At 45.5% G+C, this 13,903-nt stretch overlaps 1 protein-coding gene and 1 pseudogene across 7 annotated transcripts in view; one reads left to right on the top strand and one right to left on the bottom strand.

Annotated features, from left to right (window-relative positions):
* Window positions 1-2,481, bottom strand: part of DCLK1 (doublecortin like kinase 1) — a 301,926-nt gene extending 299,445 nt beyond the window's left edge. For all 7 annotated transcript variants that reach the window (XM_069467340.1, XM_069467341.1, XM_069467348.1 and 4 more), the window contains exon 1: window positions 2,106-2,481. In XM_069467340.1, the coding sequence (XP_069323441.1) occupies window positions 2,106-2,481 (376 nt within the window). The remainder of the gene's footprint in view (window positions 1-2,105) is intronic.
* A 5,090-nt stretch (window positions 2,482-7,571) lies between these two features.
* LOC138382471 (histone-lysine N-methyltransferase SETMAR-like) lies at window positions 7,572-12,448 on the top strand (annotated as a pseudogene).
* Window positions 12,449-13,903: the final 1,455 nt, after the last annotated feature.

Here is a 13,903-nt window from a genome sequence, read left to right as displayed (position 1 = left end):
GCAGATCATTTAACCACGCTGTGCCTCATCTTAGTAGAAGGATAACGGTTCCTACCTCCCAAGACCATTGTGAGAATGAAATGTATTCATATATGCAAGGAACTCCAACCAGTGCCTGGCACATGCTCAATAAATGTGAGCTATCATCATCATTATCTTCAGTCAAAACAGCAGTCTTTCAGAGCTGGCACTATTTTGTGGTAAAAGATAAGGACAAAGAAGATGGTGGGAAGCATGCCACAATCTTGCTGGTCCCTAGACATGAAAGTACTCTCATCTGTCACCTCTCATACCTTCTCCTTGGTGGATGGGGGTTATGGGAATATCTCTGGCCATTTCTCAGTAAAGATCAATTCTGGGTGGGAAACTAACTCAAGTGCCCCTGTCCCCGGAGATGCTGCACAAGTGACTCTAGAACAGAGGGAGGCATCAACCCCATGGCTGTCTTAGGACGTGCTCTGAGATCTTGGCATATTCTCCACACAATACCATCAGCCCTTAAAGGGATGGCTTGGTGACTGGGCATGCACCTGACTTTGCATCTGACCTTTATCCAGATCCCTTGGAATATACCACCAAATGTTTTATAAATCCTTGTATTTTCCAAGGTCATGCAAAGGACAGGGCCTAGAAATCAAAGCTGATACACAAAGATTTCATGTTCATTCTTCCTTTTTAATTTACTGGAAGCTCCAACCCCTGAATAGAGGAAAAAAGGCCAAGTCTACAGGCATCTTGGCAGAGTGACAAGTCACCAAAAAGAAATGTGAATTCCCACAAAACAAACACACCAAGTCCAGGCTCCTGTGCATGTTCTCAAGTCCAGTCATACTGAGACCGGTTTGGCCTTCCTGCCAAGGAATGAAGACAAGGACAAAGGGAGAAGTCCTCGCCTTGAATCCCATACAGACTGGCTACAGAGCAGGACAAGAGGGCTCTGTCAGTGCGCAGTCAGGGGAGAGGAAACCCAGACTCCAAGGGGGCCGAAAGGAATGTTTCCAGCTACCTGCACAGGAGAGGGAGGGAATTACGTGGCATCCCTCCTGGACCCAGCTAGACAACAGGGCCTGGGTGAACACTTCTGGAGTAAAGATGACCTAGGGTGAAATCCAGCTCTTCTGACACTAGGACCTTCCTTTCCTGGGCCCCTTGGCGCCCCTGACTCCTTCACCAGGGCCCTGAGACTTCAATCTCAGAAAAACCCACTCTTCAAAGAGGATCTGCTATCCTCGTTCACACCTTAGCATACATTTAACCTCATTATTTCTCTCCAACTCACTTTAATTCAATTATGAGTTCTAAGGTGATGAGAGGCTTTATGTCCTGTTCGAACAAGGGTCCATCCTGAGAAAAGTGTCGCCCAGAAGCAGCGATGACCTACTCCGCTTGCATAAGATACCAGGCCTCATCTGTGAATCCAAAGCATGCTGTTTCCACATTAAATGTCTAAAGCAGATAATTACTACTAACCTAAATTGGACTTATAAAATAAACCGATTACTCCCTTCATATCCTCAAATATCATAGAAAGACAATAATCCTTTAAACTTAAAAGGAAGCATCACAGCAGAAAGGGCTGTCAGAAAAACTAATTTTGGGTCCAGTGTCACGACTATCTTACCATGTCCTTTGAATTTTCTGGGCCTCAGTGTGCAAAGATAAAATTAATGGGTTTGATGGCTATCTAAGGTTCCTTTCAACTCTAAAATTTCATGATCCATTAGTCATTTTCAGTTCAAGTACTTTCAGACATAGTGATAGCAAAAGTTCAATTTGCATTTAGAAATGATATGCACTATGTGATTGAAGATACAAAAATGGACTTTTAAAATTAATGCAGCATGGGTGTGAGAAAGAAAATAGAGCATGCTATAGAATTAGGCATGTTTCCCCTCAGGCCATTGTTATAAGCTACCTAACCTAGTATCATTAATTTTTTTTTTTTTTTGCACTACAGCACAGCAAACGCAAACGTGTGAAACGAGGATGGTAGCCACAAGGCTGCACGCAAACTCTCAGAGGGCGAGTGGGAGAAGGCTACCACAGTGTGGACATCTGAGAAGGGAACCTGTGGGGTCACTTGGGGGTCATCCCATGGCGCTCACCTTCCACCAGTTGGTCAAGGCTGGAGATCTTCTTGAGCCCGTCGATGGTGTAGATCGTTCTCACTCCCTGGGGCAAATTCACGTTATCCGACAGAGTTCGGGTCAAATCAGCCAGCAGGGCCTCAAAAGATCGGAAGCGGTCTGGGGAGATGGCGTACACAATCCCTTTGAAGTATCGATCTCCGTTTCGATAGAAACGCACCTTCTTGGCCTTCTTCTCGGAGCTGAGCGTCTGCAGCGTGCGCGTGCGGTAGAAGCTGCAGTGCGCGCTGTGCGTCGGGCTGGGCAGGCCGTTCACCCGCGAGCCACGGCTGTACCTCTGCGCCTTATCCCGCTCGTCGAAGTGCTCCAGCTCCATGTCTCTGCCGAAGGACATGATGGACTTCCAGTCGGACCTGCGAGCCCCAGAAACAGAAGCAGACACACACACACCGATGTTATTTTGAGACCGGGATTTCAAAGGCTCTGCTTCGCAACGGCTGGGTGGAGATGCTGTCATTGATGGCTTCTTTAATAGAAGTTATCAAATGGGAGAGAAAGAAGGGGCGATCCCAGTGCAAACCACTTATTAATCAACCCCAGTTTTGTTGGAAACAACGCCTCCGTACTCACTGCCTACAACGTAACAGGCTGCAAACAGATCTTATTTCCAGTAGTCACAACAGACTTTCAGAGTATTATCATCCCTCTTTACAGATGAAGCAACTGAGGCACAGAAAAACTTCGCCTAAATTTCAAGCAAGTTGAGAAATGCTTTCGCCAGCAATTCTGACCCAGGGTTGCCTGACTCTGGAGCCCATCACTCCTTGCAGGGCACCCTACCTGGTGACAGGTAGAAAATGTGCTTTCGTCTCATTATACAGGGAAAGACAAGTGGCCCTGGTGGCCCAGGAAAAAAAAAAGAGAAGGCAGGCAGCATTTAACAGTCAGACTGCAAAAGCTTTACATAGCGTTTGTGCTCCCCACGGCCAGATGGAGAGCAAATTAAATCAATCCGTAGGTTGTACTGACTAAAGGAAGCCTTCCCAACTTATTCACATATTCAGTATTTTTAAAAGCAAATTCATCATACCTCATGTATTTACATTTAGTGCTTCACATAAGTTGGGTTAAAAAAGAAGCAGAAGAAGAAAAAGGAGGAGAATAAGAAGAAGAAGAAGAAAGGAAAACATTTACTTCTTTGGAGGACTCTGCCCTTCCTTCCGCTAAGGTTCTCACTATCTTTGTGGTTGAGAAAATCGAGGCTTAAAGATGGTGATGAAGACTTGCCCCGGTACTACCTGTGTAGCCCTGAGAAACCTACTTGATCAACATCTTTAAGCCTTGATTTCCTCAACCACAAAATAGAAATAAGAATAGTATCTACACCTCATAGTTAATAGTAACCATTAAATAAGTTAACGTACATGAAGCCCTTAGGATAGTGATAAGTATTAAGGATGTGATAAGTATTAAGATTTTTTTATTAATAAAATCTGCATTTCTCTTGCTGACCCTGGCACAAAATGAACTAGGGGAAACAGAGTCTTTCTCTTCTGGCAAGGGAGACTCCTGGGTCCTCCTGATCTCCACCTCACCACCTTTGGAAAGGTACACCTACTTTCCATTTTACTACTTTTCAGCAAGCCGCCTGGGGGATCCATTCATCCTTGCTAAGGGGTTGCTTGTGGCGTTGCCCCTTGAAGGGGGGATCTGTGGTTTAACAGGACAATCTAGAAAGTGGAAAAACCTCTGCATTCAAAAGAATGAAATTTTAATGGCAAAATTTCAGGCACATTGAAATAAAATATAAGGAAAATGGAAAATCGGGGATAAGAACTTTACAAGTACTTCCCAAATCCCACCACCTAGATGATGTCACCTTTCTGAAAGTCAGCCAAAACTCACCGAAAGTACTGCTGCTGGTCCCTGACCTTTCTTTTACCCTCAGTAAACTGACCTCTGATCCATTCAGAGTGGCTAAAATTTCATGCCCCCAAGCACAGCTAGAGATTTGGTACTCCTGAAATGAAGTGGAAGAAACCAATATTTATTGAATGTCTGGCATGTGCCTGACACTATTATTCATCAATTATTTGTTGTATAATATGCTAAAAATTCTCTTCTAGGCCTCATATTAATCTAACAAGGCAGGTGATATTATCAAGACTAGGGGTGGGCATGGAATTTATCCAGGGTCCCCAGGTTGTAACTGAGGGGTTTTGGATTTGAATCTAGATTTACTATGACTCCAAAACAGATGCTCTCCATCCCCAGCTCCCCTGACTGGCCCATCAGCAGCACAGAAAGCAGGGGGTTTTAAGGACCTCACTCCAAACTAGCTCAGTGACCTTGGGCAGGCCAGCTCACTGATCGACACCTTGTCTGAACACAGAGGGAGCGGTGGTCACCAGGCCTCTAATGTTCATGATTCTGTCTGCTCACAAGTCTAACGCTGACGCCATTGAGAAGCCTGGGGGTTGCGGGGAGCAAGTGGAGTGTGATTAAAACCTAGAGTGATTATGAGTTCAGTGTATTATACCATATATAGGTAGCTATGAACTGGTTTCATTGATTTTGAAGTTAGGAAACTTTAAAACAATTACCACTTTGATATCTAATCCTGCAGGCATTAATTATTTAACAGAACCAATATTTTGCTCATGATATTGGTAACTGCTCCTACTTTTTTATGTATATATTTTTAAAGTGAGCTCTCCTGTCTTCCAAATGGGGTGTGTGTCTTGGGGATGAGGCAGAGGATCCTGCCAGTACTCAAACCAAACTCACAAAGCTCTTCAGAACTTTGTAAATTAGAAAGGCCAAAGTGGCTCTTGACGGTTTTGTTTGATTTATAAAGGCAGTGATCATTCTTCTAACCCTAGGGGTTTTGGGGCTTCCTCCCAAATTGATATAAACTAAAAGAAAACAAGCAGGGTTGAAGCAAAGGATGGTACAGTTGTGTTACCAGAGAAAGTGCAAATCTACTTCTAAAGAGCTGTCAGCTACGCACAACTGGCAAAAGCCAAATAATTTGGCAATTGTTTGAATTCCCTAAGGGGAACAGGCTTTTAGTACCAAGAACTCCACACCAAATGAAAACTAAATAAATAAAAGAAAGAAAAGAACAATTTAAAATAGAGGAAAGTTTATTTTGTTTTATTTTTTTTAACATACTTCCTCCAACTACATCACACCTTCCTCCAAAGGCAGGGCCCCCATCTTTCACTTCTCTTCAGTGAACCTGTCCAAAAGTGAGCAGTGATGTTGTCGACAAAGAAAAACTACACTCAAAGTCAGATCATTTTCAAGACTACAGCTACCACTAAATGAATGTCAAAAAACCACACTCCACACCCTAGTGTGTTCTGGTAATTATTTACAGCATCGAAATAGGTGCTCTTTCCCTGGCCTTCGCTGTCTCAGCTCTTCAGTTGGCTTAGTCATGCGTTTCAACCAAGAGCTCCTGAAAAAGATTCGTTGGCCTCCCCCAGGTTCACACTTTCTGCACAGGAAGCCTGCTAGAACACACAGCCCCCTGTTCATGGACTGTAGGTGGCCAAGGGCCTGGGTACACATGTGCAGTGGCATCAAAAGCGAAGCCACTGGGACTCAGCCACGGAGACCACAGACCCTGGGTGGGGAAGAAGGGGTACTGGCTCTTACCAGAGCTTTTCCTATAAATATTGCCATGCCAGGAAACCAACATCCATGATTGTTCTTGGTGGGATTTCTCACCATTTGGGGGAAGCTCTGTTCACCCACATGGGTTCTTGTTTCAGAAATTTACAAACACCCACCCCAAGAAAAATAATTGTCACAAACGCCACCATATCTAAACAGATGCTGAACCTGGAAGTCCCAGGGCATATTTTAGCAGTGGGATTAGGATTCAGGTAGATGCACAGGCGTGAAATAAAAGGCACACACATACCTTTCGGGTGTGTGCACCACCACAGACGTAGATGTCACAGGGTGTGTGCATATCTTTTATAATTTTCCTCCATATGACCTCTCTTAAAATCCCTTCTGACCCGCATCCATGTGACATTTCATAGTTAAAACGCTGTCCTACTTTCCTTTCCCACTGAAAGGCAATATATTTGGGAACAGTCATAAAACGTATTCATGGAACACCCTGCAGTGTGGCTGCTGAACGCGTGTGCACCGTAACCTGGACACACATTCTCAGGTGCGGCTGAGAGGGAACCGGTTTGAATGAAACCTTTCATCTGCTCTACCACCGACAAGCATATCCTTGCCAAATACAGAAGCAATTCTGCACAAACCTGGATTTCAAAAGCAGCCTCTTTTGTGGGGCAATGAGGGGCTGTGCGTGCACTCCCACTAGCAGGAAAATGCCATTTCCTCTCCGCATGCTTTCAGCACTGCAGGTACTAATTCGAACACGAAGCAGCCTCGCTGTCCCCGAAGGAACTTGAGACCCTGCAAACCCACTTGCAACACCCACGCTGCAGCCACCACCATGCCCGATCACCTCCATCCTCAAACACACACCACCCTCCCGGGCACACGGGAAGGCACACACACAATAAGAGGCCGACCCGGCCACTCCTTCCTTCTAGGCTCAGACTAGACTTGGTCCTCGCTCCGCAGCCAGTTCCGACAATGACAAGCACCTCTCCCGGCTTCTCCGCCCTGGCTCTCCATATCCACTAACAACGCGGCGAAAAGCCTGGGGCCCCGCTCGCCCGACTCCCGGTTTAAAGCCCGGTGGCACCAGACAAAAGAGGCAGGTGCCAGCAGCCCGGGGTCCGCCCGCACGCAACGCCCCCGGGGCCGGCCGGGGCAGGGCAGCCGCCTTTCGAGGAACGGCGGGCGGGGCGGCAGCGGCCGAGCTGGGCGCCCGCCCTGCCCTCGGCGCCCCGCGGCTGCGGGCGGAGCAGCCGCTGCGGGGGCTCCCGGGCCGCCCTCCCCGCAGCTCCCTTCCCCAGCGAAGGCAAACCACGCACCGGTCCGCGGAGAGATGCCGCCGGGGGTCTTTGTGGCCTCGATCGGGCCGCCTCCTGGTGCTGTCCTCGCCGGGCTGGGCGCGGCCGGGGCTGCGGGGCTGCGGGCTGGGGGCGGCGGCGGGGCCGGGCTGGGCGGCAGCAGCTGCTGGAGCGCGGGCGTCTCGGCTGCGGCCACTAGTGCAGGGATGTGCCTTGGCCCGTCCTCATTGAAATGCGGCGCTTCGCACAGCCTCACTCCAGCCTCTCTCTCCCGAGGAGGGCGGCGGCGGCGGCGGCGGGCGCGCTCCCTTATCTGGTCTCACTCGCTGGCGGCCCTCCCTCCTCCTCCTCCGCGTGCGCGCCCTGTCGCCCCCGCCCTTCTTGGCAGGACGCAGCCACCACGGCTGCGCCCCGGGCCCTCCTTCCTCCCCGCGCCCCGCTCCCGCCGCAGGGACCTCAGAGCATCTAGCTCGGCTACACCCCTAAACCTCCCTTAATCCCCAGAAGTGGTCGTCTGGGTTTGGGGGCAGATCGGATGGTGGCCCTGGGGACCGAGGAAGAGAATGTGGACAGGACTGGGTCTGAGCCAGGAAGTGTGCAGGGCCGGGAGGTGAGGCGTGGCCCAGAGGTGAGGTCCCCACCTTCGGGGGAGGCAAGAGAAACAGGACTTCTCCTCCAACCCACACCCACACCCTTTGATGTGACCTCATAGTTTGCCACCTTTCCCAGGGTATGGAAGTCAGTGGATCCCTTCTTCCTCATTCTCGTCCAGGATCCATCCACGCGGTACCTCCAGGGAGGACGAGCCCCGGACTCTCCCAAGCACTCTGGTGGTTCCCTCAGCGCCCCCCTTCATTGGGAAGGGCCAGATCTGCTCATGGATCCCACCCATCATCCCCACTGGCCCCCAAGGTGTGAGTCACCCTTGAAACACTGACCTCTGCTTAGAGCCAAATATCTTACAACAGGCCCTTGAGAACTTAAGGGCCAGGTTTCGCTACTGGGCACTTCGTGGCTGCCAAGGCTGGGTCGGCTGTGGAAAGCCCCATGAGCTCACACAAGCCTTGTCTCCCAGGGCAGGAATGTTCTTAGAGCCCAGGCTGTTCACAGCTTCCTCCAGTTTTTACACAAAAGTCTAGGGAATGGGAGCAGCCCCACATTTCCGTGAAACCTTAGCTTGGCTCAGTATGCAGCCTGGATTTCGGTCCAGTTAATCTCCTGACTTTCAGTCCTGTCACCTGGGACATGTATTTGTCCCAAATATGCATACATATACAAATACACACATGTGTTTTTCTCCCTTCCTGAGCCCATAGCTTTCAATGGAAAATCAGAATTCTATTTTTCTCCTGCCCACTGAGCCCAGTTATGTGTTTGACTATTTATTATTGATAAGTGCTATTCTGAAATACTTTCAAAGTATTATGTAAATACTAAATAATTACCATTTGTTTTAAATTGCAGCTCAAATGAGATGCATGTTACATATTCAACAAGTGATGCAATATTTATTTTTGAACTATTTAATAGCCCAGGGATGAGAGTACAATGAACTCACCAAATTAAACACAAAGCACTGAGCCTGCTCCTTCAAATTCTGATGCAAAATGAGGGCCAAGGGGTAAGTTAAGAGAAAGGAAGAAGCCAAGTATATCTTCTTGAGAACAGAAATCAGAGCTTCTTTTTATCTTGCCAGTGACAAAGGCCAAGTGATTTCTGCCAAAATGCTAAACCAAGAAATATTTAATAAATTCCATCTCTTAACCCCTATGGATATTCTATCAGGGTCATTTCTTAAGAGCTTTAAGTAACTCAAATGTGTCTTACCTCTTTCTTAGCTGTTCTACCTGGCACATGCAGATAATGGGTTCAAAGAAACACCTTTGTGTTTGATTTTCTCAGCAGCAAAGTGCTCCCACTAGAAATAGTTGGGCATCATTAATCCTTTCAGGAAACCAGGGGGCAACTGATAATTAAATAGATGTGGACATTAAACAATAACCACTGGCCACTACACTGTGGTAGTATCATTTGGTCCAGGGCAGCAGACTGGTAGCAAATGGCACCCAGTAATGTGACAGAAGTAATGCCACTTACAAAAGTGCCTAAATTACTTCCAGGCTAGCTTAAGCCTTTGACAAATCTAACTCATATTCAGTAATAATCTGTTATTAAAATTAAATTTGACCAGGAAACTTCTGATTCAAATAATTTTCAAAAACAGATGTTACTTCCTTTATGTCACTAAGGTATTGATCAAAGAGGTGACTGAATTAATGCATCCTTTTTCCCATGAACATCTGAAGTTAGTGGAGATCTCCCTCTAGCCCCCCAAAGCTAAGGTTGTTTAAGCTGTGTACCCCAATTGCTGCCCCAAGAAGGCACATCTGCATCCTACAAGATGACAACGGCTTGGCCAAGGCTCTGTCAGTGCCTCCCATTAACTTAGTGCTTGCTTTTTGCCATGCTGGGGCTTTTATACATTTTCTTATTTTATCCTCATAAGATCCATGCAAGGTAGATATTATTATCCTCGTCTTACAGATAAAAGAATTTAGACACAGAGTTCACGTCATTTGCCCATAGTCATGCAGCTAAAAAATGTCAAGCCCAAGTCCAATTTTTCAAATCACTATGTTTTAAATTCAAGTCAGTTTTCCAATCACTATGGCCATATGCTTTTTATAGGCAATACCAAATTCTAGTGCAAAATGTAATATCTTTTGGAAAATGCAGTCTTTTAATCAAAGAGTTTATTTCTTCATAACAGAGAGAGTTAACTCTTTGCTAGTGTGAACACTGCCTCCTTTAGTGATGAGTACCATCCAATGTGTCTTCTTTGGACTAAACTTTTCATGAGAACATTTATACTATAACCTCTGACACAACACTGATGGGCAGCCTTACCTAGGTGTGCTTGTTTTCTTGAAAGTAAGTTTTCAGTGCAAACCAGGAGAGAGAAAGAGAACCAAAGAATAATGCCTTTTAATTGACCATGTATCTCTCTTCAGGTGCCTTTTGTTGCGTCTTCGTAGAAAATATGCTTAATCACATAATTCAGACAGAACTACAGAATAAGGGACATTCTCAGGAAGAGATGCACTTACTGTTTTTCCCTCTAAGAGGTAGAATTTACTCTGGCCCATTCATAACCTCTCCTCTGCGGCCATAGGCATGTAGTGCTCCTGGGTTGGGGCACTGTGCATATTTAGTGGCCACCACAATTATGAGAATATTATAGAACATGATCATCATTCTTATTTTCCTTTGTATTTCTTGCAATACGAAGGCTCTTTATGGCATTTCCCCACAGTTTGCCAAATTCCCCCTAATTGCAGAACACATACTTCTGCCTTCTACTGGAACCACAGAAACTCAGTGATGAGAGACCTTAGCAGTAGCATATCCGATTTTTACCCAGTGTATGAATTCCTGCCACAACAAGTGCTCTTTCGGCATCCACTCTGTTGCTTCTAAAGTTGGCACATGCGGCGAAAGTGAAGAGAAATAAGATCATCCCTCTGAGAGTTAGAATAGATCACAAGATTCTATATATAGTAGATGAGATCTTTAAAATATAATTGTTTCAAGTGGCCATTTATCTCTATCTTGGCACTCCAAACATACTGAGGTCCAAACTACATTAGGTTCTGCACAGAGGAAAAAGGGCCTCTACCACTCGGGTATGCCCTCCATAAACCAACAGAGAGCGTCTCAAAGCTCGTCTCTCCCTTTGCTGTCTAAGTATAATCAACTTTAGTAAAGGGGAACTTTGCACAACCCACTCCCCTTCTGGACAGCTCCTCAAATTCAACTGAGATCTACTACTCTGGGATTTTCCTGTTGGCCCCCGGTCTACCCTTTGAACATACAGAGAACAAATCTAATGACCCTGCCTTTTACTTATGCATTATATTCTCCCAAATTTGACTCCGCATTAACTAGGAACACCCAGTTCTTCAACTGCTTCTCATATGACATAGCTGGGAAACCCCACAACAGTGCAACCGTCAGTATCTCCCTCCGCATCTGCCTCCCAGAACCGGACATGGTATGGCAGAGGTGGTCTGACTGGCGAAACTCCATGACTTCCTTGGTTGTTGACATGCTGCTTCCATTAAGGGATCTAACATCAAATAAATGTCTCTGACAGTCATGCCATGCTATTGACTCACCCAGTTAACAGCATGGCATGCAAAAGTAATTGTGGTTTTAGCATTGTTGAAATTTGCCATTTGATATTGGAATACATTCTTAAATAAATGTGATTATGTTATACATCATTTTAATGTGCATTTCTCACTTTATTTTTTTGCTAATGACTTATTACTTGCTGTTTATTTTATATTTATTTTAGACTATGGAAATAATGGTAGACAAAAAAGCAAATTCGAGCGATTTTCTTATTTGAGTTCAAAATGGGTCGTAAAGCAGCGGAGACAACTCACAACATCAACAATGCATTTGGTCCAGGAACTGCTAATAAACATACAGTGCAGTGGTGGTTCAAGAAGTTTTGCAAAGGAGACTAGAGCCTTGAAGATGAGGAGTGCAATGGCCGGCCAGGGGAAGTTGACAACGACCAATTGAGTGCAGTCATCGGAGCTGATCCTCTTACAACTACACAAGAAATTGCCAAAGAACTCAACATTGACCATTCTATGGTCCTTCGGCATTTAAAGCAAATTGGAAAGGTGAAAAAGCTCGATAAGTGGGTGCTTCATGAGCTGACCGAAAATCAAAAGAATAGTCATTTTGAAGTGTTGTTTTCTCTGCTGGTATGCAATGATGATGAACCATTTGTTGATCAGATTGTGACGTGTGACAAAAAGTGGATTTTATATGACAACTGGCGATGACCAGCTAGCTCAGTGGTTGGACCAAGAGGAAGCTCCAAAGCACTTCCCAAAGCCAAACTTGCACCAAAAAAAGGCCATGGTCACTGTTTGGTGGTCTGCTGCCAGTCTGATCCACTATAGCTTTCTGAATCCTGGAAAAACCATTCCATCTGAGAAATATGCTCATCAAATTGGTGAGATGCACCAAAAACTGCAACACCTGGAGCCAGCATTGGTCAACAGAAAAGGGCTCAATTCTTCTCCACGACACACCGGACCGCACATCACACCACCAACGCTTCAAAAGTTGAATGAATTGGGCTATGAACTTTTGCCTCATTCTCCATATTCACCTGACCTCTTACCAACCAACTACCACTTCTTCAAGCATCTCGACAACTTTTTGCAGGGAAAACGTTTCCACGACCAGCAGGATGCAGAAAATGCTTTCCAAGAGTTCATTGAATCTGGAAGAATGGATTTTTATGCTACAGGAATAAACAAATTTATTGCTCGTTGGCAAAAAGGTGTTGATTGTAGTGGTTCCTATTTTGATCAACAAAAATGTATTTGAGCCTAGTTATAATGATTTAAAATTCACAGTCTGAAACCGGAATTACTTTTGCACCAACCTAATAAAATCTCTATGCTTTTCACAGGTTCTGCTTTCAAGGTCCCTCATTCTGTATTTGTTCAATTAGATTTGCGGGGCCTAAGCCCAGTGCTCTCTCAGAATTTTCCTTTATTAAGCTGTGTATTGTTATTTGATCCTCCTTTCTGACCTGTTGAGCGAGATCCTTGTGGACCCTGATGAGGTCACCTTACTCATGAGCGATCCCTCCAGTATCCTATCAGTCTGATTAACACCACACCAACATCCTCATCTCAGTTGTTGAAAAAAGCTTTCAACAGAACATGGTCACAGCAGCCTCCATAACCTCAACGTCCACGATCTCTCTCCAGGTTGATAGTTGATGGCAAATGACTGTCTCAATGTACTTGAGTAATTACAGAGGTTAACATGTTCTCTGCAGTTAATAAATATCTAGAGATCCAGTGATAGGAAAAAGTCACATTTTCACATCTAGGATTATATCCTTGACTTCGATGCCATTTTGAGGTCATGAGTATTTATAGACCACACAAAGTTTCATTTATTCATCCATTCATCTGATAAATAACGTTTCAGTGCCTCCAACGTGCCAGACATGAGGCTAGGTGGGAGTAGTACAATCAGGAGAGAGTTAGAAGGATCCTGAGTCTAGGCACTGACACCCTGTAGAGTGACAGGTGTTACACAAATAATCACATCAGTACTGTAAAGGAAAAGAACACAAAGAGCTTCAGGGAGAGTGTCCCTTCCCTGAAGAAGTAACATTTAAGCAGAGACCTGAAGTTAGCCAGGCAAGAAAGGGGGAAGAGTATTATTCCAAGCAGAAGCAATAGCCGTGTGAAGACTATGAGTGAGAAGCAGCTTGTTTAAGGATCAAGAGCCGGGCTGAACAGCTGAGGCAGGTGGGCAGGGAAAGTGCAGAGAGGCTGCTGTGAGGGTAGGAGGGGCCAGTGCCCCACCGCCCAGGGCCATGTTAAGGAATGAAGACTTTGTCCTAAGAGAAAAGAGAAATCGCTGAAGAGCTTTAAGCAGAAAAGTAGCAAGATCAGCTTTGCATGTTTAAAAGCTCCTCTAGCTTTTCTGGCTGCTATTGGAGAACATTGGAGAAGGACAGGGGAATAGGAACAATTTTACTCCAAGGGCTTGCTTGGAGAGGGTGGAAGGGCACCACAGTAGGTGGGAAAGAAACTTCAAGTAGTTATATGCCTACCATAGTTCTCTCCGAGATGTGAATCTGAACTTACTAAAGTTTTCAAATCCACAGAGTTTTTTAAGGTCCATGGATTAAATATGACATCTTCAAGTGAAAAATATTATTATGTAAAATCACAGATTGTTCTTGATACAATCATTTCAGAAAAATAATTTCAAAGTATGTCATTGTTCCCTCTATCACTGCCCCAAGGCATGGAGCAG

The sequence above is a fragment of the Eulemur rufifrons genome, chromosome 4, assembly GCF_041146395.1.
Source record: "Eulemur rufifrons isolate Redbay chromosome 4, OSU_ERuf_1, whole genome shotgun sequence".
Classification (NCBI taxonomy): domain Eukaryota; kingdom Metazoa; phylum Chordata; class Mammalia; order Primates; family Lemuridae; genus Eulemur; species Eulemur rufifrons.
The sequence above is the reverse complement of the archived record's forward strand: the minus strand, read 5'-3'. Positions and strand labels throughout refer to the sequence as shown.